Below are 25,171 nucleotides of genomic sequence, written 5' to 3' on the forward strand. Positions count from 1 at the left end.
ATGTTGCTAGGCAACTTGTAATGCACAGAGGCTGTCCCATCTTGTGACAGTCAAAACAACAATAAAGGGTTATTTTTGTTTATTTCTGTTAAAAAACAAACAAAAAACCCATAACCAGGATTGGTTTTTAAAAGCAAGTATATAAACCTTTTTTTTTTTTTTTACCATTGATCTTAAAGCAAAAACAAGTACTCCCAAATGTTGGATCACAGAATCATTAACCAATCACTGTCAGAAATCCACCCCTGTTGTGTTTAAAGTAGGGATAACCGTGTTTCCATCATTCTCAGATAATGTGGATTGAGTGCCCTCATGGATGCCCCACATGTAAAATATCATGGCATGATGATGACTCATCTCATATAAAAGTTGGCTTTATACCTTGCTGGTGGATATTCTGTCATAAAGAAGTCATATCTGAGACCCTTGGAAGTCTTAATGTGGGCTCATATTACTACAAGGGCCAAATTTCTTCAGAGATTATTCTCATTTCAGATTCCTGCCAGGGTCTGAGATGAAAAACTAGATGGAGGTGATGGATAGGCATCCATTTTGTGTTTATTGTCTGTACTCAATACTGCTTTGAAAGCCCGTGTTTTCTAGGTCTGGAGGCAAGGGGGTAGAAGAAAGGTTTTTTTACTGGGATATCTGTTTAAGTAAAAAACTTCTTCTAAATCCAGAAGCTTCAGAACAGATCTCAGTACTAATATTTATAATGCTTCTTGTCTTTTTTTTTAAACCCTTTTTGATTGACATTTTATTGTTATAGCATTCCTCAGTGTTGTGCTATATAGTGGTAGATATTATCCTCCATTTTACTTATAGCAAAAATTTAGTCCCAGAGAGGGTACATTCAACATCGTTTCCTTTTCCAAAATAATTTAGGTTTAGAATACTTATTTATAAGGAAGAAGAATTTTTTTTTGATAATTAAAGAATTTTTATTATAAAGGGTTGACTTGACAAGGTAGGCACCCCCTACCCCTGAAACTTAAAAATATGGGGTGGGGGAAGCAGCATGAAGTAAAGTCCACCAAAAGCATTTATTCAGACAATGCTTCATTTTACCTTCTCCCTGTTTTCTCTTTTCCTCTAGGTCAAAGCTTGCCATTATCCTACCCATTTCTAAAAAGGGTAGGGATAAGAATCAGTTCAATTTAGGCATCAGGACTTTCTAACATCCATTCTTAAGCTCTGGAGCACCACAGAGTATGTCCACCACTTCCTTTCTTGGGGACACTTGTAGATTCCTCTTCCTCAGGGAGAACATTAGTTTGAGATGCAAGTATGGCATCGTTTCTGGTGGGGGTCCACTCTCTTCCTTAAGGTGGCCTCAATATAGCCTTTGAAGACAGGCCAGCTCTCTCTCAGGTGGCTACTGCCAATTGTACCATGGATACCAGGTGGTACCTGCAGCTAGGGCAGGAGCCACTGGGGTACAGCCCACAGCTCCATGGGAGTTGCTGAAATCAGTATCCCATGGCTGTACCAGTGGGATGTGGTAACTGAGCAAACCATGGTCTCTGGCCTTCAGGGTAGCCTCTGTCAGCTTCTTATGCTGCTTTATACAGACACCTGTGTGTGGGTCATGGAAGATGACACCTGTGTGAGCACATACAAACTGTTCACATTTCTGAAGTCCACATGGAGCTTCTGATCACGGCAGACAGGGCAAGGGTTCCCAGCAACTTTGTTCCCTAGAATGCATGTCTTACGGGTTCGCTGTGGTAGGATACCACCTTTGTGGTTTCGTTGATAGTCAGCCCAGACTGTGCGGGAGCCATATCAAGCCTGGTATTCTTCAGTTTCCAGATATTCCCAGGGAGCATCCTGATAGAGGGAGACAGGAATGGAAGATTCTTCCTCAGAGGGAGCTTTGGTGCATCAAGCCCGGGGAGTAGCCTGCACCCAGTGGACCCATCTGACAGGTGTGAGGCCCAAGAGCCATCTAAACAGAAGAGTTAGGAGAGAGGTTGCCATCTTGGTGTATGGCTAAGGGAGGAGGGGGGACTAGAGAGGAAGAAGAATTCTTATTTTTTTTTTTAAAGCAATTGGGGTTAATTACTTGCTCAAGGTTACATGGCCAGTTATTTTTTGTGTGGGTGCCAAGTATCTGAGGCCAGAACCGATCCCAGGTCTCCCGACATCAGGGTCGGTGCTGTTACTCACTGAGCCACCTGGCTGCCCCAGGAAGAAGAATTCTTAAGCGAGCATTCTATGTCCATAGAATGGTGTTACCTGCTTAGGCCAAAGAGTTGCAGAATGAGAAACCAAATGTGGCATAAAGGGTGTGTGTGTGTGTGTGTGTGTCTCTGTGTGTGAGAGAGAGAGAGACAGAGACTCAAGAGAATGAGAAATAGGGGCAGAGAGGAAGAGGGAGAGGCAGAGATTAGTCTTTGATAATTGGATCTTCAATTCTTATTTGTAAAAAAAACATTATTCTCCTTGGGGAAAAATGTTAGGCTCTTGGTTTTTATTCTTTGGCCTTTGGAACCTATTGGGATGAGACATCATAGGATCATATTTAGAGTTGTAAAGAATGCCAGATACCATCTATCCAGCCCCTCATTTTTATGATTGAGGATACTAAGATTTAGAGAAGTTAAGTATCTTGCCTAGGGTCATACAGATAATCAATATCAGAGGTGGGCTTCCAACCTTGGTCTTCCTGACTTTGAGTTGCTTCTTCTGTCTACTCTGCCTTCAGTCAGGTGGTTTCTGGTGTTTATTAATAATAACAAGTGATTAATTTATGTCTAAAACAAAAGTTTTGTCATCACATTTCATATATGACTACTGACAATTTCTACTTTACAAATAAATTTTTTTTTAGCGAAAATGTGTATATGATGATTATGTTCTCAGGCTTGTCCAGTCAGTCAGTTAGCAAGCATTTATTAATGACCTGCTGTGCAATAGGCACTGTATTAGGTGCTGGGAATACACGAAAAATGCAACAATCCTTACTTTGCAGAACTGACATTGTTCTACTCTTTCACAATACTATATACAGTCAAGGAATGTACTTCTATAAATATATGCAGACAACATAGTTCAGTGTAAGGTAGTTTTTGAAGGGAGGCACTAAAATTAGGGCAATCAGGAAAGACTTTATGAAGAAGGTTGTACTTAAGCTGCATCTTTGAAGAAAGAGAGGGATTCTGTGAGGTGGGGCTGAGGAGGGAGTGCATGCCAGGCATGAGCAGTGGCCAGTTTGGCAGGAATGAGAATTATGTACTATGAAAAGGAATTTAAATGCCAAACAGGAGTTCACAGTTGATCCTAGAGAGACAATAGGGAGACACTGTACTTTATTGACTAGGAGAGTGACCTGGTCAGATCAACGCTCAGGGAAAATTGGTTTAGCATCTATGGAGGATAATTGGAGAGGGGGGAGACTTGAGTTCATGGCACTGGAAGAGGTGGAAGCACTGGTGGTGAGGTTGTTTGATCATCAGCATAAATGTGGAAATCTTATAGCATAAGAGTAGGAATTGCAGAGGAGAGAAAAAATAAGAAAGAACTTCAGAGGAGGAGGGGTTGCTGAGCAGTGACTTCAAAGGGAGGATATGAAAGTGTCATTGAGGGGAGGAAGGAGTATTCTCATTCTTTCTCTAGGACCACTAAATGACCATATGTGAGAATAGGTACAGTTAGTTCCAGAGAGGATGGTCAGGGGCACAGTGTCATCTGGAGGAAGTCAGGTCTCAGTGCAAGTGAATACAAGGAGTATTGGAGGACAAGATTCAAAATGAAAGGACGTTTGTTCATTATGAAACAGGAATTTCAGAGGGCACAGTGGAAGGGGGGGAAAAATTTGGAGTGATATGTGAGTGGGGTAGGGTTGAGGGGGATGAGGATGTGAGAAAGTGGAGCTGAGGTTTGGGGACAGATTACTCCTAAGCAGCCAGTGATTAATAAAGAAATACAGAGCTATCTAGGTGGTGTAATCGATAGAGTGCTACAACTCTTCTCAAGAAGACCTACCCAATTCAAGTTCTGTCTCAGACATTTACTTAGCTTTGTCATTCTGGGCAAATCATTTAACATCTGTTTCAGTTTTCTCATCTGTAAAATGGAGATTATAACAGTACCTGCCTTCCAGGGCTGTTGTGAGGATAAAAAAAGAAAATATAAAAGGCTTTGCATACTTTAAAGCACTATATGAATGCTAGCTACTTTCATGGCTTTTATGGAGTGTACATGGATATGTGAATTACTTGGGCCAAAGTAACATAATTAATTGTGACATAAAACAAAACCTCGTGATTTTTTACATCTTTAAAATATTTTCAACATATTATGTTTTTTGTTTTTGCTGCAATCTCTTATTTTCCATTTTTTTTTTACAATGTTTTAATACACATTCCTTAGTTGATCATGAAATCACACTCTAAAAAACATTCTATGTTAAGGGTATCATTGATAAATAGCTCCTTTTTTTGTTTGCTTATTTTTGTATTTTTTTGGAGGGGTAGTTGGGGTTAAGTGACTTGCCCAATGTCACATGGCTAGTGTTAAGTGTCTGAGGCCGGATTTGAACTTAGGTTCTCCCAATTTCAGGGCCGGTGCTCTACTCTGCGCCACCTAGCTGCCCCTCACTTGGACTTCTTATGACAACAATTCTGATATATGTCCTTAAATGAAATAAGTTTCATCAGTAAAAGTTAACTTTTTCTGATCTTCAGTACTCCAGTTTTTGTATTGTCCCATCCATAACAAGCATTTTTCTTCATAGTGATGGTTTTTCAATTTAAAGATGCTTTTGTCACATTGTAGAGGAATTATTAACAATTTTTCTGCTACCAGGTTCCTCTGAAAGTATTTGCTATTTTCTGAAGATTAATTCAACTGTTTTGCAGCCATAGTTTGTCATGTCTTAGTTTTCATTTTCACCTGTACTTTGATACAAGATCCATTTTCGTTGAAGATAAGAATGATCTTTCATATTCTTGCATTCTTTAATCATCAATTGCTTCAATATTGAAACATACTTAGAATTTTTAAAAAATATATTATTATTGATACAAGTTCCAAATTCTCTCTCCTTCCCATTCTTTTTTTTTTTGAGGGGGGAAAGCAAGGCAGTTGGGGTTAAGTGACTTGCCCAAGGTAAGTAAGTGTCAGCTAGTAAGTATCAAGTGTCTGAGACTGGATTTGAACTCAGGTCCTTCTGACTCCAGGGCTGGTGTTCTATTTACTGCGCCACCTAGCTGCCCCAACCCCTTCTCATTCTTATGTGTGATATAATATATATTAATTTTTTTTTCTTGCTCTTTGGAGGACAGTTGGGGTTAAGTGACTTGCCCAAAGTCACACAGCTAATAACTGTGTTCTAAGGTTGGATTTGAACTCAGGTCCTCCTGACTCCAGGGCCAGTGCTCTATTCACTGCACCACCTCGCTGCTCCTATATTACATTTTATATTCATTATATGAAGGCATGCACAACATATTTCCACATTAGCTATGTTCTGAGAAAAGTAAACGAGAAAAAAAATATGCTTCAATTTGCATTTAGAGTTCATTAGTTCTCTCTCTGGAGGCGGATAGCATTTTTCATCATGAGTTCTTTGGAATTGTCATGGATGGGATCATTGTGTGGATCAGAGTAGTAAAAACTTTCACGGTTGATCATCATTACGATATTGCTGTTGGTGTGCACTGTTCTGGTTCTGCTCACTTCACTTTTCATCAGTTCATATAAATTGAAGTACGCCTTTTAAGTGCTACACCTTTTACATGTTTCCTTGGAGTAATCTCCATTTTTAAAAATCAGAGAATTAAAAACAACTACAAAAGAGCAGTGAAATAACAAGTGGAGTTAGAAGCTTTTGCTTCTTTTGTGCCGGCCAGTGTGATAAAGCTCTGAGAATACAAGTACAAGCAATAAGAAAGACATTTCCTACCCTTAAGGAGCTCATATTCTAAGGTGGGAGCAGGAAGATAACACATAGAAGGGAGTTGAGGAAGAGATCTTTGTGACCCCAAGACATAAAAGTCAGGAGAGTCAGAAGCAGAAATAGGAGAAAAGTGAGTGTGGTTGGCCTGGGCACTTTTTCCAGTGGAAGTTCTAGATAGGAATTCCTCAATTGGAAGAGGGACTACAGAGGCTGAAGTATCTCCAAGGGTGAGAAGGCAGCTGGAGAAGAAATACAAAAGTTCAAAAAGTCAGGAAAAAAGTGAAATATAATACTTAACTGACAATTTACTGAAGGTGGGAAAACCAATTCATTTTTCTTCTGGTTAAGATAAGATGTTTTGAGTCAGCCTGGTGTCAGTAGAAGCATACATGTATCACCTTTATTGTCACAGAAAGAAATAGCAATATTGGTGCTTATCCTAAGTGATTTGCACACCAGAGGAGTGTTAATAGTTGGCACTTGAAATGTAAGACTCAGTCCTCATGGGGGTGGTGTTTCAGGATCAATAACCTTTGAGATACCTCCCTTTATGCATTGTAATGGGGATGTGGAGGGAATCCTGTTTAACTCATAGCTTAGGCCCACAACAAAACACCTACTATGTCCAAAAAACTACTAGGTTCTGGGGAATAAAAAAAAATCCCTTGCCCGTGAGGAACTTAATTTTTTGCCTATGGAATAGTATTTCGAAAACACCTGACCTCCATTGTTTTTATGGGAAAATGAATGCTTGTTAGGTTTCTCTGCTCTTACCTCAAGAACCAGATTTCCTTAGGCTCTAGCCTTCAATATGACCATGGAAGAAGCAGTTTCCTTTGCAAGGGGGTGGTAAGATAAATATTCTTAAGTACAAATAACATATTAGTACTCTATTCTTGCATACTAAAAAGGATCTTCCTATATTTACATAGAATTAGCTCCCCAAGTATTCTGAAAAAAAAAGGGCAAGTTTGCCGTGGCACGAGATAGGACCATATAGACAGGCATAGCTACCTATAATTCCCACACAAACATGAGTTTTTGTTGTTCATTTGTTTTCAGTTGTGTCTGAATCTTTGTGGCCCCATTTGGGTTTGTTTGTTTGTTTTGGCAAAGATACCAGCATGGCTTGCCATTTCCTTCTCCAGCTCATTTAACAGATGAGCTAACTGTGGTAAACAGGGATAAGTGACTCGGCCTGGGTCACGCAGCTAGTGTCTAAGGCCAGATTTGAACATTTGAACAGATGAGTCTTCCTGACTCCAGACTTGACACTCTATGAACTCTACCAGCTCGCTGCTGTTAGTGACTATTATACTTGGACAGACCAAGTTTCCTAGAACAACTGTGAGTACCAAGTGGTCCTCATGTTTTGTAGTTCTTGCAGTAGAATCCCAGAGAATGAGAATCAAAAACCCAGGGTTCCATTTATGGTTCTGTGACCTTACTTAACAGTTTTGGACTCTAGAGACTCTGCCCACAAAATATTGTCATTGCTTTGCCTACCTGTCTGCCTATAGGTACCCACTTTAAGTACTATCTGTCTATAGGTACCCGCTGAGGATTTTTTGTATGATAACCAGGAGTGCTGATTTTTTATAAGCTTTTTATTTAAAGTGAAGCATTGCATGCCAAGAAAAGGGTATATCAATACAAGCACTATTAATATTTAGACCTTCTTTATAAAAGGCATAAGTTTTCTAAACATGCTTGATTTTTCTGACAGTATGGTACACAAGAAAAAAGAAATGCACATGGAATCAGAAGAGATCTAAGTTAAAATCTTACCTTTGAAACTTGTTTGATTAATTAGCTATATGTACTATGGGCAAAAATCCTTTAGTCTCTTGGAACCTTGGTTTTGGCTTGCCTGCATTGTCTTCCTACTCCAATCCATCCTTCATATAGATAGCTACCAGTGATTTTTCCTAAAATGTAGTTCTGGCCATGTCACCTCAATATTCAGTAGACTCCTGGTATTCAAAGGTCTTCATGCATGACCTGATGTTCTCTGCTATCGGTTGCTACTCCTTCCACTCCCATCATCTCCCATCCCTGTACTTTTGCATTGACCCTCTTTAGGCCAGGAATGCTTTCCCTTCTCCATTCTGCATCTTAGAAATTCTTGTTTCCTTTAACACTCACCTCACCTTCCTCAGGAGACCTTTCATGGTCTCCTCTTCTACCTGGTGGTATCAGGGTTATTTTGTGTCTGTTTATGTTTGTATATATCTACAAATTAATATACTTGCCTGTTGTTTTCCCCATAGGAATGTCACCTCCTTAAGGATAGGGAATATTTTGCTTTTGTCTTGATATTATCAGTTTCTGGAACATAGTAAGTCCTTAATAAATGTTGATTGATTGATTGATTGGTGGAACTGAATCGAGGCTTCATATCTTACTGCTCCTTGCCACACAATCCATTAGAACAGCGTTTGTTCTTGTGTTAAAAGATCCCCCTATTTGTTTCCTTATTCAGTTGATTTACTGAGAGGGTGACATTTAATTTGTTTAGGTACAGATGACCATGGTCATTTAAATCTGTATTTCCATGGTTCCTGTGTATACATACATGTTCTGCAAAAGGGCTTTTAAAAATCTCCTACTTCTCCCTCTGCTAAAAAACAGTTTTGATAGGTAGACATAAAAAGGGCCTGCCATCTTGTACATAAATTACCCTTTTATTCATGGTGAGGAAGAAATGCAAATATAAATAATACTCTAGGAAATAAATGGAGTTTTACTGGATCACATCCCCTGATGGGGCTGCTCACTCTAGGAAAGCTGGCACATAGGGTTTTAGCTATACTTAGCAAAGGAAACTGATTCTTATTTCTGTTTTTCTAATTAGTTAATATTTCCAATTACTTCCTCAGCAGTAGGACCAATATCTTTCTCCATTGCTTTGTTTTCAGATTGTGAAGGGAGCTGCATAGCATAGGGGAAAGGGTCAGGAGAGAACGAGATTCACAGCCTGCCTCTGATGCTTGATTAGTTATGTTAGTGGGGGTGACTCACTTAACCATATCTGTTTCCTTATCTATAAAACAGGGGTAGTAATATCTGTAGTACTTATCTCACAGCATTGTTACAATATTCATTATATATAATGTCCTTCCCAAACATTAAAGTGCTGTATAAATATCAAGAAATTAGTCCAACCTTTGCCCAATGAATGATAATTGTAGATGAATAAATTTATCTGTAATTGTCAGTGGTACAGCTTCATGAGAAATCTGCAATCATTTTAAAAACGTAACTGAAGCAACACATAAAGATATAGATGTTTCAATGCTGTTTGCTCCTCCAGTTTGAAAATCAGGGTAATCACTATCTCTCTGAAATATATAACAAGAAAAGCCAACTGATATAGTGGAAGTACTGTAGAGTTCAAGCGATTCTGTTTCTCTAGTAACAAGTAAGAAAAAGATACTGTGCTAGGGAAGGGCTTGAAGGTGCTCCAAAGCAGTACGTCCCCTCTCTGCAGCCCTTCCCCCACAAGCAAGTGTTATCAGTGGAAATTTCCACTGTCTGCTCAAGGGCAGAGCTAGGGAGGCAGACAGAAACATGTAGATTCAAATTGGCCTTTTCTCATGGACTGGCTATTGCAACAGTGTTTGGTATATAGTGTCACTAAATGGTGAATACAGCATTTGTATTAAATCAAGCCACTGAAAGTGTAGGTTAAAATGACATCAACATGCACACACACATGTATTTTTAAATATATATATATATATATATATGTTATTGGCATCCTTCATGTTTTACCTACAAATTAATTATATGTTTTTGCATAGATAGTGCATAGTGTTAATTATGTTTATGCATGTGCTAACCCTGTACCCAGAGGAACAGAAGAAAGAGCAAATACTACTTTTTTTTTTTTTGGAGAAAATGCTTTTAAAAATTTCTTCTCCCACTCTTTACCAGAGTAAGATGACTTGAGAACTGAGCTTACTTTATTTAGTACTGTGATTTTCCTACATTTGGTTGCTGTGGAGATTTTTGTTATTTACCTGGGGTTTTACCCTTGGGATGCTGTGACTTCAAGTGCCATACAATGCAGTGGTCTTTCTAGTGACAAGGCTTGTAGAGGGGGTTGAGTGTTTAGAAATATAAATAACTGATCTCCTGAGAAATTTGTGTGCTGAGTTTCTGCCTTGGAATTAATTTTCTCCTTGACACTGGAAAATTGGGATTAAAAAAAAATTATTGTGAATACTGAGATTTGTGAAAGGAAGTATATTCATGTAATAGGACCAGAAGTCATGCAAACGGCCACATTCATGGACAGGGGCATTCTCTCATGTTCTTCACACAGATTTCAGCTGGCTTGGGGACCTTTGATAGCAGATTCCAGAGTGGTGAGTTAAATGTATGTTCAGGGTTAGACAAAAGAGGGGAAATCTGATCTTTACAGAGAATTAAATATCTGTAGCTAATGACCACTCCTGTTGGGACACCCTTAGAAGGTTTGTATAAAATTATAGAATTTAGAATCAGAAAGGACCTTACAGATCCTTGAATCCAAACCCTCAATTCTGCAAATGAAGATACTGAGACCAAGAGAGATAAAATGAATATCTCACTGTTACCTGGCTTGAGTAAGTTATGAGTGAGAGATTCATAATTTGAACCTTTTGAATGACTCGCCATGGTCTATTCCAAGATGAAGCTGCTACTAATAATCACTATCCAGATGCGCAAATTAATTTTGTCTGCCTTACAAAACCAGAATCACATATAAAACCAGTAGCACATTGTTCAGGCCACTAACTGTGTAATTTCTCATGTCATTCTCAGAATTCAGAATATATAAAGAGATGTTTAGATTTTAGTTTTGAAGCTTAGATTTTTCCAAAATCAGTAATCTTCCCCCTCCCCCATCACCCATTAAAACAATATTTGATTAAAACAATAATTGGAGGAAAATTTTTTTTGAACAAGGTCTTAATTCTAGCATTCTCTGCATTTCCACAGAACTGTCTGACCTACTATTCTCCACTTCTTATAGTTATGCAACTCTTCCAATTGAGGCCACTACAAATCAGCTACATGGCAGTCCTTTTCCTTTTCTAACTGACCCTCGATCTCCACCCCACCCCAGCAGCAACTGTTCTATATTTTCTCTTCACACCTCATTCTCCCTATGTCCTCCCATACTGTTTTTGTTCCCAAATTGCATAGGATATGCCTCCTACTCTACTGGAAAATTGAGACCATGCATTGTAAGTTCCCTTTTCTCTTTGCCAGTTCTTCAAGACCCTTCCTTATACCTTTATCCATCTTTTTCTTTAGTCTCTGATGAAGATATATTCCTTTTTGTTGCTAAATCGAACCCCTCTTCTTATCTCCACAATTCTATCCCCTCTTCACTTTCCTATCCATCATTCTCCTTCCTTTGTCTTCAATCTCTTCCTTTCCACTGCATCTTTTTTTTGATGCAATAGACAAATATGCTTTTTTCCCAGTAACCTTCCTGTGACTGCCACCTTTTTGAGATACTATTCTTTCATTGCCAGACTCCTAGAGTTGTCTGTAACTACTAACCCTCACTTCCCTACCACCTATTTCTTACTTTGGTACTCTACTGAAATTGTACCCTTAAAGATCATCCATGGTCTTTGAATTGTCTCATCTCTTGGCCTTCTCAGGTCTTATTCTCCTTGACTTCTCTGCTGTTTTCCCCACGCTGTTGACTACCCCTTCTTCCTGGATGCTCCCATCTCTCAAGCTTGATTGAAACTACCATTTTTGAGTTTTCCTCATAATGGTGGAACCACATTCTTTCCTGGATCGTCATCTATGTCAAAGGTCTATCACTTTTCTTCTCTCTCTATTGCTATTCTCTACCATTCCCAAGGGTTCAGTTATCAGCTCTTTGTACATGTTGTAAGTCAGGAGTGACTCAGGCTTCTCAGGTAATTCAGGTTTGAGATTGGAATTACATGAGGCACTCAAGACCATCTAACAAAAGGAGGTTTATTTAGCAATAGCATAGAAAGAACATTAAACAAGGATATAGTACTGCTCCCTCTCCCCCCATTTCTTCACATAGAAACAAGTTCTGTCATGTAGTAAGTAGTGACTTGCACAGATATGGAACATGTGCTAAATCTGAGGGTCACTGACTTCTGGCTGGTTTCTTTTATGTCCTGAGCCTCCTGGACCAATCAAGTTTCAGGGACATCTTACTTGTCTGTAGTATTGGTGGAACAACAACTAGCCTAGCCTACACAGCAGATAACGGTCACATTTATATCACTACTTCTCATTTTTCTCTAGAACTCCAGTCCCATATCAACAGCTTTTGCCCACTTGTCTCTAACTAGATGTCACTTAGACATCTCCAACTAGTGGATGGGTGGGAGAAAGCCCTAGATTTGGAGTCAGAGAACCTGATTTCTAATTTTGTTTCTGCCTCTTCATTTCAGTGTGACCTAGGGCAACTCGCCTCTCTGGTCCTAATTTTCTTCATTTGAGCTAGTTGGCCTCTAATGGCCCTCTTCCAGTTCCAAATCAAACAATCAAAAAACATTCAGCTTCTGCTTAGTGGCAGGTACTATGTTCTTGCTGGGAATATAAAGATAAAAATAAAGCAGTCTTCCCTGAAGGAAGTTGCATTATCTCTGTGGAAAGAACATATGTAGATATAAAATAAATGTATTGTGGGAAATGATTGAACAAATTGTGGTATAGGAATGTAGTGGCATACTATTATGCAGTAAGAAATGGTGAGCAGGCATATTTCAGGAAAACCTGGAAAGACTTGTACAAACTGATGCAAAATGAAATGAGCAGTACCAGGAAAACATTGTATAGAATAAAAGCGACATTGTGTGATGATCAATTTTGAATGACTCAGCTCTTCTTAGCAACACAGTGATCGAGGACATGTACAAAGGACTTATCAATGATGGAAAATGCTATTCACATCCATACAGGGAATTGATGGACTCTGAATGTAGATTGAAGCATACTTTTTTCATTTATTTTTTTTCTTGGTTTTTTCCTTTTGATCTGTTTCTTCTTTCACAACTGTGACTAATATGGAAATATGGTTTGCACAATTGCACACATATAATCTATATCAGATTGCCTATCATTTTAGGAAGGAGGGAAGGGGAGAGAGGGAGAAAAATTTGGAACTCAAAATTTTGTAAAAATGAGTGGTAAAAATTGTCTTGACATATAACTGGAAAAAATAAAATGCTATTTTAAAATCATTTGTATGCATAAAAATATAAATATTGTATAGTCACAAGATAATTTCAGAGAAGAGACATTAGTAGCTGGGACACGAGGAAAGACCTCATGTGGTGTTTGAGGTGAACTTTGAGGGAAGGTAGATATTCTCCAAGGCAGATGGAGGGGGTGCATTCCATGTGGGAGGGGGTCAGGGACAGACCAAGCAAAGCCACAGAGATGGGATGTTGCATGTGAGCAATAGTAAATAGACCAGTATGGCAGAATTGTAATGAAAAGGGAATGCATGAAGGGGAGTTATGTTTTAAGTCAGGAAAGGCAGGATAAAACCATATTATGAAGGACTCTTTTTTTCCCCCCCAATTTATTTATTTTTAGTTTTCAGCATTCATTTCCACAAGATTTTGTGTTACAGATTTTTCTCCCTGTCTTTTTCCTATCCCCCACCCCAAAATAGCTAGCCTACTGAATACCCCTTTCCCCAATCTTTTCTCTCTTATATCCTCCCCCATCCTACCCCCCCCCACAACTTTCTAGTAAGGCCCCCATCCTGTGCCCTCTATGTAAGTTCTGACTTCATTATCTTCCTCCTGTTCCATGCTTTGATCCTTTTTGTCCCCAAAAAAGGAATCTATGATAGGATTGTGTTTCTTCTGCTTGCTCATGTTGCCAGTCAATTACTTGACTTTTGAACTCTTTGCCACGGTAGAGCTCTGCTTTCAGAATGGAGAGAGCTTTGTCCCAAATCACTGTAGTTTTCGCAGCTGCTGGAGCAATTAGGAGGGTGCCCTCATTGCAGCCCCCATAAGCTCTAGCACCTGGCCACACAGCCCAGGACCTCCACCCAAGACTGTGATCCAGATCCAATCGCAAGAGCGATTATTCTAGTAGCTGAGGCTGTGCAGCCTTCTCCACTTCTTGCCCCAGGGGCAGGGGCCAGACCCTGCTCTTCCCACCCCCCTTCCAGCAGAGTTCCCTACTGACCTTTTACTTTTGTCTTTGGTGTTTATGGGTTGAGAAGTCTGTAAGCCACCCCGGCTGCTGGTGCTTTACTCTCCTGAAGTCTCCTCCCACAGCGGCTGGTTGGGGCCACCCTGGGGCCAAAACCTCATGGCTCACTGGGGGGGACTGGGCCCGGGCTCCCAGCCTGGTGTGATGGCCCCTTCCTGCCAGCCTGCCAGGCTGCCTCCAGCAGTAGATTTGTTTCTCTCTGTCACTTTGTGGGTTCTGTAGGTCTAAAGTTTTTCTAGAGTAATTTTTTTACATGTATTGGAGGAGGGGGAAACCAGAGCTGTGGGGAAGTCCTGTCTCTACTCCGCCATGTTGACTCCGCCCCTGTGAGGGACTCTTAATCATGAAATGGAGGAGCCTGTGTTTTATGCTGGAGGGTTTGCAGTCAAAGGAAAAGATTTCAGACATTCACTCTTTAGCCTGTGCTTTTCTTTATATGCCCAGTGCTTGGCACATAGTGGACTCTTCATGAACATTTATTGACTCTCACTGGCATTCTCTCTTTTCAGTTAGAAAATTTTTAATCAATCAGTCCACAAGTATTTATTAAGCATTTACTGTATGCCAGGCACTATGTTACACTTTAGTGATACAAAGTCAAAGAGTGAAACAATTCGTACTCTCAAGGAACTTGTATTCTTTGGGGGATACAAGTAGATAGTTGTTCATTTAATTCTGTTCTAGAATTTCCAAGAGTACCTTCTTTCTACTATTGTTATTTAAAAAAAAATTTATAAATAGTATCTTCCCAAAGAGATTATAAATTCATTGAAATAAGGGTCCATTTCTTATGCCTTTCTCTAGCTCATGCTTTCTAGACCTCACAAAAGCACCTAGAATGGTGATTTGCATATAGTTTGCATGTATACCAGTAAGGGCTAAATAAATATTGATTGATTGAGTCATTCATTCATTGATAAGTTTACCCCCCCCCCAAAAAAAAAAGAGCTAAGGAGATAGGGGATTGTTAAATATTTTATCCAAAAAGGCTAAATTGGGTCCTGTGGATCCTGATCAATAAATCTAGTAACTGCTGAATGTGATCATCTGCTGACATGGTGCCAAGCCTTCCCTGGGCCTGCTCTAGTCAGAGCTTGCTATTGGCTTTCCTTTCTCTCCCCACCTCCCTTCTACCCACAGTAAGGGGAGGGTTCTGCTTTTAGCCAGAGTGGTGAGGGCAGTGCAGTCTCTTTCTTGGCACTAACCTCACTCCTTTTGGAAATTTCCACAGAGTTGTAAGAAAGAATCAAGAAGTTTTTGCCCAAAGGAGACCTAGATTAAGATCAACTGGATGATAAGCACTGAATGACTTTAATAAGTTTGGCTGTGGGCACAGGCTTCTTTGCATTTTAGGCAGTGATCTTGATTGCTGAGGGCCCACATTTTAGTCTGACTGAAATAGTATTATTATCCAGAGCAGAAAATGGATAGCAAGGTAGAAATGACTGAGCACGCTGTATGTGTTCCAGCCATGATTTGTCACTAATCTGAGCTCTAGTTGCAGATGTGCTAAGTCATTTGGAATCCTGGGCCTGTCATCCATACCAGGAGGGAATTTGTATAGAACCTGCTGTGTGCTGGGCACTATGCTGAGCACTTTTAGAAAAATTAATCTCATTTGATTCTCATGTAGCCTTGTGAAGTAGGTGCTTTTTGCATTTGAGGAAACTGAGGCAAACAAAGATTAAGTGGTTTGCCCCCATGGTCACATAGCTAGTGTCTGAGTCTGAATTTGAACTCAGTTCTCCCTGACTCCAGTCCTGCATTTTCTCCACCGTAACCACCTTGCTACCTTTATGGATGACCTAGGGATCAACTCTAGACCCTCTAAGAGAAAGTCTGCTTTGGTCTGGAGCTTTTTATTTCTTTTTTTTTTTTTTTAAGCAATTAGGGTTAAGTAACTTGTTCAAGGTTACACAGCCAGTTATTTTGTGTGGGTGTTAAGTATCTGAGGCCAGAACCAATCCCGGGTCTCCCAACTCCGGGGCTGGTGCTGGAGCTTTTTCACGAAGGTTGGCCCCAAACTGTGTTCTTTGGGGGCCCAGAGGTTGGGCTAATTCCAGAAATCTAGTTTCTGGCTTTTTATGGACAAGGGTTGTAGACCAAACCACTCACTCTAAACTACTTTCCCAGCCTTTCTGCCATCACCACCTGGAGTACATGAATCAGAACACCCCCTGCCTACCCACCTCCTTTCCCCAGCAACACTTAAAGAGATGTGAAAATGAATTGTTTTTTCAAGGCAGCAAAATAATCCTGGAAAGTCTGAAACCTCCTCCTTGTGTGAAAGTAGCCCTGTGTTCCTGAAGGCTATACCAGTGGAGGAAAAGTTAAAGAGGCTTTTGTATAGACCCAGTGACATGTGTCTTCACATTCAAGGACCAGCCTAGCCAGATTCAGTTAGATTTCTTATCAGTTTGGTCACAAGATGGTTTGAATTTTTATTTTGTTTTGTTTTGGCCCAACTTGGCGAAACTATCGACTTAAGTATATAGAGGGGTTGCAATCCCCTTGGTAAGAAGTATGAACTCTTCATATAAGATTGGAGTGAAACAATTAGTAGGGAATGATGTCATAAGAATGTAAGCTGAGGAAAAAGAAAAAAGAAACCAATAGCTTTCTTTTTTGTTTTTTTTTTTCTGTGAGGTTCTCAGCAGAGCGAGTGGTAGGAGGAGTGCTATGAGAGGCTTAAGGAGAGAAGAGATTTGGAAGAATATTAATAACTAGCCAAACTTTATATAGTACATTAAGGTTTACTGAATGCTTTACATCTATTCTCTTGTTGGATCTTCTCAACAATCTTCTCAGCAACAGCAATACTGTGAGGCAGGTGCTTAACTCTGTTTTGCAGATGAGAAAACCAGACAGATAGAGGTTAAGTGACTTGCCCAGGATAACATAGCTACTAATTAGTGCCTTTGGCAAGAATTGAACTTAGCCGTTCCTCACTGAGCAAGGTCTACTAGTACTTTATTGAACTGTAGATGTCTCTGTGGAGAGCAAGGTAGTGCGTTGATTAAGTACTATGATTACCTTGCTGCAATGAAGGCCCAGTTCAAATTGTAGGATATACATTTGTAGTGAACCTAATCAATACAGTATTATGATTTTCACCAACTCCATTTAGCAACCAAGGAGACAAATGGTGGTATAATCAAAGGTTGGAATTTGGCAAGGCATGATCTATGAAAGGATAAAGAGGCAAGGCATTTGATAGCAGAGGTTAGTGTAGAGTTGAATTAGTTCATCAAGAGGTTAATAACATAGAGAAGAGAGAATAGTGTAGCCAATGTACTGGTGATAAAAGAACTGAGGGCTGGAGGAAATGGAAGTTATGTTGAGTAAAGAGAATAGGCTTAAGGGTTGAAAGGTGTAAGGAAAGATGGATTGGTAAAACATCAGATAAAAGAATTTCAGGGCTCACAAACATGGAAGAAGAATGGTATGGTATGGTAAGATCAAGAGTGTTGGGGCTGTCTTTGTGGTAGGTGAGTTGAAGTAGAGGAGGAATATGTTGTGAGTTGAGTAGATTGAAAAACTGAGAAGTTAGGATATTTGAAGGGACTTCATTCAGTGTGTATGTTGAAATCATTGAGGAAAGAAGGCAAATGTCCTAAGGGTCAATAGATATTCCCCAGAGTCTGAACCGGGTGATGTTTGGATAGTGTGAGTCTCACAAAAGAATTGGTTGTTTAGTGTTGGTGATAGAGGGAGAATCTGGAAGTGCCTGTGAGAGCGAGCAGTATTCTTCTGAATATCTTCCCAAAGTTTGTGAGTCAGGGGGATGAGAGGAAGTACAAGCCTCAAGGAAAAACCACATCTTCCGAAGGGAGCCAGGTCTCACAGTGTATCAGAAGATGGAAAGAGTAAGAAAGGAAGAGGATTAAGATGAAAGGAAATTAGTTAATTATGGAGCAAGCATCCCAGAAGTGAAAGGGCATGCAGATCTGGTGCAGAACCTTATTGGGTTGAGGAGGGGAAGAGTAATAAAAGATTGAGCAAAGGAGATGGGGATTTGGATGTGTACTTTGGCAGTGGAGGATTCAGAATCATTGGCTTAGTGAGAATAAAGGAGTGTAAGGGGAAGCTACATATTGAGGACTGAGTTCAGGCAAAGTATCAGAGTTTGAAAAGAGGTCCATTGGGGAATGTCAGTGAATAGACTGTTCAGAATTGTCCTTTTGAGTACCTGTCTAGAGAAGTCTGTGGGGACTGAGAGAGAAGCCTGGTGCTAGATGATAGGATCTTGTCCCTGGGCTCTCTGCTTGGGTAGCATGGATACATATATAAATACACATGTATGTGCATACCTATACACACCTATGTATATTAGTATATGAGTGTGTATGTATAGATTTATAAACACACATGCAAGTATATAGGTGTATATAAAATTTATGAATAGATATATTGGGAAGGTCAACTTTTTGCTACTAAGTGTAGGCAGTTAAAAAGATCTACAGACCACTAGAAGAAGAGATAAGAACTTGAACATTTGAGATTGCAGTGGGAGTGGAAGAGAGATAAGCAGGGTTTGAGAGAGATTGTATACTGGGAATGGGATCGAGGGGGAAGAAAAACATAAAGATGACTCCAAAAAATTGTAGGGGAAAGGTTTATGTCTTTACATATTTAGTTTTAGACATGAATTTAAGGTGCTGGCAAAGTGCTCAGGAGGAGATAACATTTCTGGGGAAAGCATGAGATGGGAACTAGATATTTGGGAATCATTATCATTCAGGTGATTGTTGAAGCCCTAGGAGTAGAAGAAATCACAAAAGAGAAAGGGGAGAGAGGGAAGAGTAGGATTAAGAGAAGCTTTTAAGGCACACCCACATGAAAGGACTGGATGAAGAACCAGCCAGAGAGTCAAAAAGGAGCAATCCCAGAGATAGAACCATGAAAGGGAAGCCTCATGGAAACCAAGAGAGGCAGCAGCATGGTGTAATGGAAAGAGTGCTGAATTTGGAGTTGGAGGATTTGGTTGTGAGTCACAGCCCTGTCGCTTGGTACCTCCCTGACTTTGACACAGTCTTAGTCCTTTAACCCCTCTGGGCTTCAAAGAATATGGGCTAGATGACCCATAGGGTCCCTTATAATTCCAAATCAGTGATGATCATAGAAATGAAGGATATCAAGGAGGGGATTGTCCACAAAATCAGATATTATGACATATGCCAAGGAAGAGAAAGACAGAAAAGAGATTTGCAAAGTGCTTTCCTTACAATAGCCATGTAAAGTAGGTGGAATAAGTTTCCTGACTTGAAGTCCAGAACCATATCTATTATATAGTGCTATTGTTCATATGTGTGAATGTTCACCTGGAAACATTTCCATAGAATTTTTGTTGTAAAAAGATAATAGAATACAGAGTCAGAACCTCTAAGGGCTCTTTTTTTTTTTAAGGCAAAAATCCTCTGATTATGGACACCCTTGTATGATTTCAAGGATCATCCGTCTCTTTTGGGGGGAAAGAATGGGACAGATATCTGTCTTTGGAGATTAAAGGGAGGGAATTGGCCAAAGTAATAAAATCTAACAAAATAATTTTGGAGGTAAACTTTACATCTCTAAAGCCTAGCACATAGTAAGTATTAAATAAATTCTAGTAGAATGAATGACTGAATTGAAGCTTTGGTTATGTCATTGCAGGTATTTCTTGGTGGATTTTTATGCACCGACAACAGCTGTTGAGAGTATAATAGAACACTTATCCAGAGATGTTGATGTGGTCAGACCGAATATTGTGAAACACCCACAAACCCTACCAGTGAAAGAGTGTGAAGGCATTGTTCCTGTTCCTTTTGAAGATAAATTATATTCCAAGAAGAAATAAATAGAAGATGTGCATGGTTGCAGCCTTTTTTCTAATTCCTTGGTGAAAGTGCACCATTTATTATCAGTTCACTATTCTTGACCTTCAATTGTGTAAACAACTTTGTAATTAACAAATGGCAAGTGTACTTTTAGTTTTTAAAAGTTACTATGTTAATATAAAGTTAATATAATAATAAAATTAATATAGTAATAAAGTAACCTTGGGTCTCTTTTGTCAGAAGAATGTGACTTGCTCATGGCTGGTTGCCCAGTTATCCTCAGACCTATGTAAGGTCATAATATCATTATTTTCTAAAGTCATTTTCCTCTTTCCAAAAAATGAGAAAAGTGTTCAAATTGTAGCATCAAAATTGTAAATCTTTGTTGAAACTGAAAGAAATGTGAATAACACCCTGCAAAAGACAGATGCATTGAAACTGCCTTGAACTGCTAGGGACTTTTTTCTAGCCAATCATAATCATACTGTGTAACTAGACAAAAATTGATATTTAAAACTACTGTGTAATATTTGTACAAATTCCTTTTGAATAGGGCAATAAAAGTGATTTTAAAAATAACTATAAGGTCAAGAAAAATAGTCTATAAATTTCTTCACACTCTCTCAATATACTTTCATTAGGGATTAGGGTGACTGAGTTTTGATTGTTTTTTGGCAGAGGATCCAGACTTGACAAAAATTCAGAGAACTGTATGTACAAGGTTGAGGGAAATGCAGAAGAAGGGGAAATTGTATTTTATTTAACTATGAGCAAATTTTCTGGCCTTTTTTTTAATGCTTTATTAACTTCTGATTTACATCATTCATTTCCACCAGATTTTGAGTTACAAATCTTCTCCCCGTTTTTCCTCTACCCACCACCCCAAAATAGCAATCCCACAAGATATCCCCTTCTCCAATCTGCTCTCTCCCATATTTTCTCCCATACCCCTTTCGACTTTTCCAGTGGATCTCTATGCCCAAGTGCCTGTATATCTTATTTCCCAATTACATGTAAGATGATATTAATAACAGTATATATATATATATGTATATACATACATACATATATACACACACACACATATATTTATACATATATATATTTGATTTTAAAACTTTCAGTTCCAGATTCATTCCCTTCCTTCCTTGTCACCCGCCCTTACTGGGAAGATAAGCAGTTCAGTATAGGTTGTACATGTGTGGCTAATGCAAAGCAATAACATAGTAGATATGTTGTAAAAGATTGACTATATTTTCCTCCCACCTCCCATTTGTTCTATTCTCTACTTTTATCCCCTCCCTTTTCAAAAGTGGGTACTTCCAACTTCCCTCCCCCCCCCCCGCCTGCCCCCCCCTCCATCATCCCCCCCTTTCATCCCCTTCCCCCCCTACTCTCCTGTAGGGTGAGATACCCTATTTAGTGTGTATTTCATTCCCTCCTCAAGCCAAATTCAATGGGAATAAGGATGACCCATTCCCTGTTGCCTTCCTATTCTTCCCCTCCATTGTAACCATTTTCCCTTGCCTCTTCTCTGTATTAGATAGTTTACCCCAATCTGTCTCTCCCCATCTCCTCTCATTATATTCCTCTCACCTCTTAATTTCACCTTTTAAGTATCATCCCTTCCTGTTAAGTTGGTCCTGTGCCCTCTATGTATACCTGTAAACATATATACACACATTCACATATGTATTCATATGTCCATATACCTTCATATATAGACATATATATATATATATATATATATATATATATATTTCTAATCCCTTCAACTACTTAGAAAAGTTTCATAGGTTGCAATTATTGTTTTTCCATGTAGGAATGTTAATAGTTCAACTTTGATAAGTTCCTTATGATATCTTTTCCCTGTTTACCTTCTCATGCTTCTCTTGCTTCTTGTATCTGAATGTCAAATTTTCTATTCAACTCTGGTTTTTTCAGCAAGAATGCTTGAAAGTCCTCTATTCCACTGAATGACCATATTTTCCCCTGAAACATGATACTCAGTTTTGCTGGGTAAGTGACTCTTGGTTTTAATCCCAGCTCCCTTGACCTCCAGAATATCATATTCCAAGCCCTTCAATCCCTCAGTGTAGAAGCTGCCAGATCCTGAGTTATCCTGATTGTGTTTCCACAATATTCAAATTGTTTCTTCCTGGCTGCTTGTAATATTCTCTCCTTAATCTGGGAATTCCGGAACCTGGCAATAATATTCCTAGGAGTTTTCTTTTTGGGATATTTTTCAGGAGGTGATCGGTGGATTCTTTCAACCTCTATTTTACCCTCTGGTTCTAAAACATCAGGGCAGTTTTGAGAACTTCCTGGAGGGTTATTTCTAGGTTCTTACTTTGGTCATGGCTTTCAGGTAGTCCAATAATCTTTAAATTATCTCTCCTGGATCTATTTTCCAGGTCAGTGGTTTTTCCCATGAGTTATTTCACATTGCCTTCTATTCTTTCATTTGTTTGGATCTGTTTAACAGCATCTTGATTTCTCATAAAGTCATTAGCTTCCATTTGCTCCAATCTAATTCTGAAGCAATGATTCTCCTCGGTTAGCTTTTGAGATTCTTTTTCCATCTGGCAAATTCGGCTTTTTAAGGCATTCTTCTCCTCATTGCCTTTTTGAGCCTCTTTTGCCATTTGAGTCAGTCTGTTTTTTAAAGTGTTATTTTCCTCAGTCAGGCTGTTGACTCTCATTTCATAATTTTCTTTCATTGTTCTCATTTCTCTTCCCAATTTTTCCTCCACTTCTCTTATCTTCTTCTTCCTCTATGGCCTGTAACCAGCTCGCATTTTCCTTTGAAGCTTTTTGTGCAGGAGTTCTGACTTCACTGTCTTCCTCCTGTTCCATGCTTTGCTCCTTTTTGTCCCCAAAACAGGAGTCTAATGTTAGAATCTTCTGTCTGCTTTGTTTCCTTTGCCTGGTCATGTCGCCCCTCAGTCACTTGACCCCTGGGCTTTTTGCCACGGTAGGACTCTGCCACCAGACAGGGGAGCTTTTGTCCCAAACGCTGGGGTTTTCTCAGTTGCTGGAGGTATTAGATGGGTGCCCTCTCTGAAGTCTCCACATGCTCTGGCAAGCTGGACACACACCCCAGGACCTCCACCTTAGACTACAATCCAGATCCAAGAAGGTTAAAGCAAGAGCAATTACCCCTCAGACTGGTGCTTGGTCCCCCTACACTCTGCAGGCCAGGAGCTGAAGCTGCCACGTGGCACTGGCTGGCTCTGCCAGCATCTCAGCAGCTTCTCGCCCCAGGGGGCAAAAGCCCTGCACTCCCACTTACTGGGTCCCAAAGTCCAGACTGCACTGACCTCTCACTTTGTCCTTCGCATCTGTGTGTTGATAAATCTGGAAATGGCCACAGCTGCTGCTGATCTGGAGTCCCTCTGGCCAGCGGCTGGTCAGGCCTGCCTTGGGGCTAAAGCATTGGCGTGGGGCTGGGCTCGGCTCCCAGAGCGCTGTGCTGGCCGATTCCTGCCGACCTGCTGGGCTGTCCTCAGTGGGCAGTTAGCTTCTCTGTGTAATTTTGTGGGTTCTGCAGCTCCAAAGTTTGCTTAGAGTCCCCTTTTTACATGGATTGGAGAAGGTGGAAGCTGGAGCCCGTGGGAAGGTCATGCTTCTACATCTCTCCGCCCCCTGGCCTTTTTTTTAAAGACAAGAACTTGTCCAACAAAATTTCAGTTAAACTCAACAAATATCAAGCATTTTCTGTATAACACACTGTCCTAGATACTGTGTAATACAAACATGACAGTAGCTACTGTGAAATAGTACTTTCCATGCATTCACGTTTGATCCTTACAACAAACCCTGTGTAGAGAATGGTATAACTATTCGTGTCCCCATTTTACTAATTAGGAGCTTGAGGCTTACAGGTAAAGTAAGTTGCCTGTGGTCACAAAAACAATGAATAATAGAGCCTAGGACATGAGGCCAGGTATCCCAGTGTCAAATCAACCCCACTTTCCACAATGCCTTTCCAGTATCATGTTCCTTGGGGATGCAGTTCTAATACAAATGGACTGTTATGAATGTACAAGAAAAACATACTCAAGATGGTATGAGAGATTTGAAGAGAAAGGTTGTTTCCTTCTCTGTTGAATTAGGGAGCTGGGCCTTGAAAGAAGTCATCAGGCAAAGATGGTATAGGAAGGAAGAGAATATTTCGGGCATAGGAGACCATGCACAGAGGAATAGGTGGAGAAAAGGATGGCTTGAATTCAGCAAACAGCAAATGGTTTTTGCCTCATCTGTGTTTCTTATTGTCTCCTTTTGTGAAGCCTGGGTTTCCCTAAATTGTTGGATGCTAAATACAACACATGTGAGAAAGAATAAGAGCCTCACACAAGCAGTCAACCCTGTTAGCAAGAAATACAAATAGCAAATCCAGCCTTTGATTTAACTGGCGTTGCTAGAGAGTCTCCCAAAGGCTTCCCAAAGAACATGGGACGAGCACCCAGTTGGTCTTCAGCCTTTCTCCAAAGTCTCAGGGCCATTGTATGGTCAGAAGCAGGTCTGTCTGTCACTATAGTCCTGACATCTCTCTTTATGAAGTCATATGTTCTACTTCCCTTATTCCGTGCACAACATTAAGAATGCTGTCAGTACCACCTGCTCATTTCTGTGGCAAATTGTCCTGAGGTGGAGGCAGGCCATGCTTGGAGACTAAATGTACCATTGGTATGTGGCGATTTTCCTCTATGGTTGCTCCAGCCTGGGGAAGATGACTTATCCTCTGCTTCTCCTTCAGGTCATGCAAATGTTCAGTTTGGTGGCATGATTTAGAAAAGAGCTTGCTAAGAAAGTAGGACAGCAATTCAGTGTGCCAATTACTGACCTCTAAAAGCTCTCTAAACTGCCGATTTACCACCTGCCTGTGAACACACAGAGGTTCCCTGCTTAATAAGTGCATTTGCTTCCTTTCAACAACAGGACCTCTGTTAACGTTTTTTAGTCCTTCATAATAATAGCGTCTACAAAGCACTAAAGACTGCAGAACTCCTACCATGCATTGTCTCATTTGATCTGCACAACAACCCTGTGAAGATTAATTATTATCCCCATTTTATGGATGAGCAAAAAGAAGTGTCTGAGGCAGGATTCAAATTTAGGGCTTCCTGGCTCCCACTTGAACCACTTTGCTCCCTAGTAAACCTTCACAAGCTGTCCTCAACTTCGCTGTGCTTGATTCCCTTCTCGTACTCTGGTTTCAGCTAAGCTG

General features: G+C 40.0%; 1 protein-coding gene and 1 pseudogene across 3 annotated transcripts in view; one reads left to right on the forward strand and one right to left on the reverse strand.

The window, feature by feature from the left end:
- The window catches only part of MRPS6 (mitochondrial ribosomal protein S6), a 79,857-nt gene extending 59,696 nt beyond the window's left edge, over positions 1 to 20,161 (forward strand). For 2 of the 3 annotated variants that reach the window (XM_069074958.1, XM_069074959.1), the window contains exon 3: positions 19,778 to 20,161. In XM_069074958.1, the coding sequence (XP_068931059.1) occupies positions 19,778 to 19,961 (184 nt within the window). In that variant the 3' untranslated portion in view covers positions 19,962 to 20,161. The remainder of the gene's footprint in view (positions 1 to 19,777) is intronic. The other variant, XM_069074957.1, reaches the window with a different exon arrangement.
- On the reverse strand, positions 158 to 1,980 carry LOC138151462 (small ribosomal subunit protein mS40 pseudogene; annotated as a pseudogene).
- Positions 20,162 to 25,171: the final 5,010 nt, after the last annotated feature.

Source organism: Petaurus breviceps, unplaced genomic scaffold (assembly GCF_028583685.1).
Source record: "Petaurus breviceps papuanus isolate PSGF00001 unplaced genomic scaffold, PetGlider_PUasm1.0 90897, whole genome shotgun sequence".
NCBI classification, from domain to species: domain Eukaryota; kingdom Metazoa; phylum Chordata; class Mammalia; order Diprotodontia; family Petauridae; genus Petaurus; species Petaurus breviceps.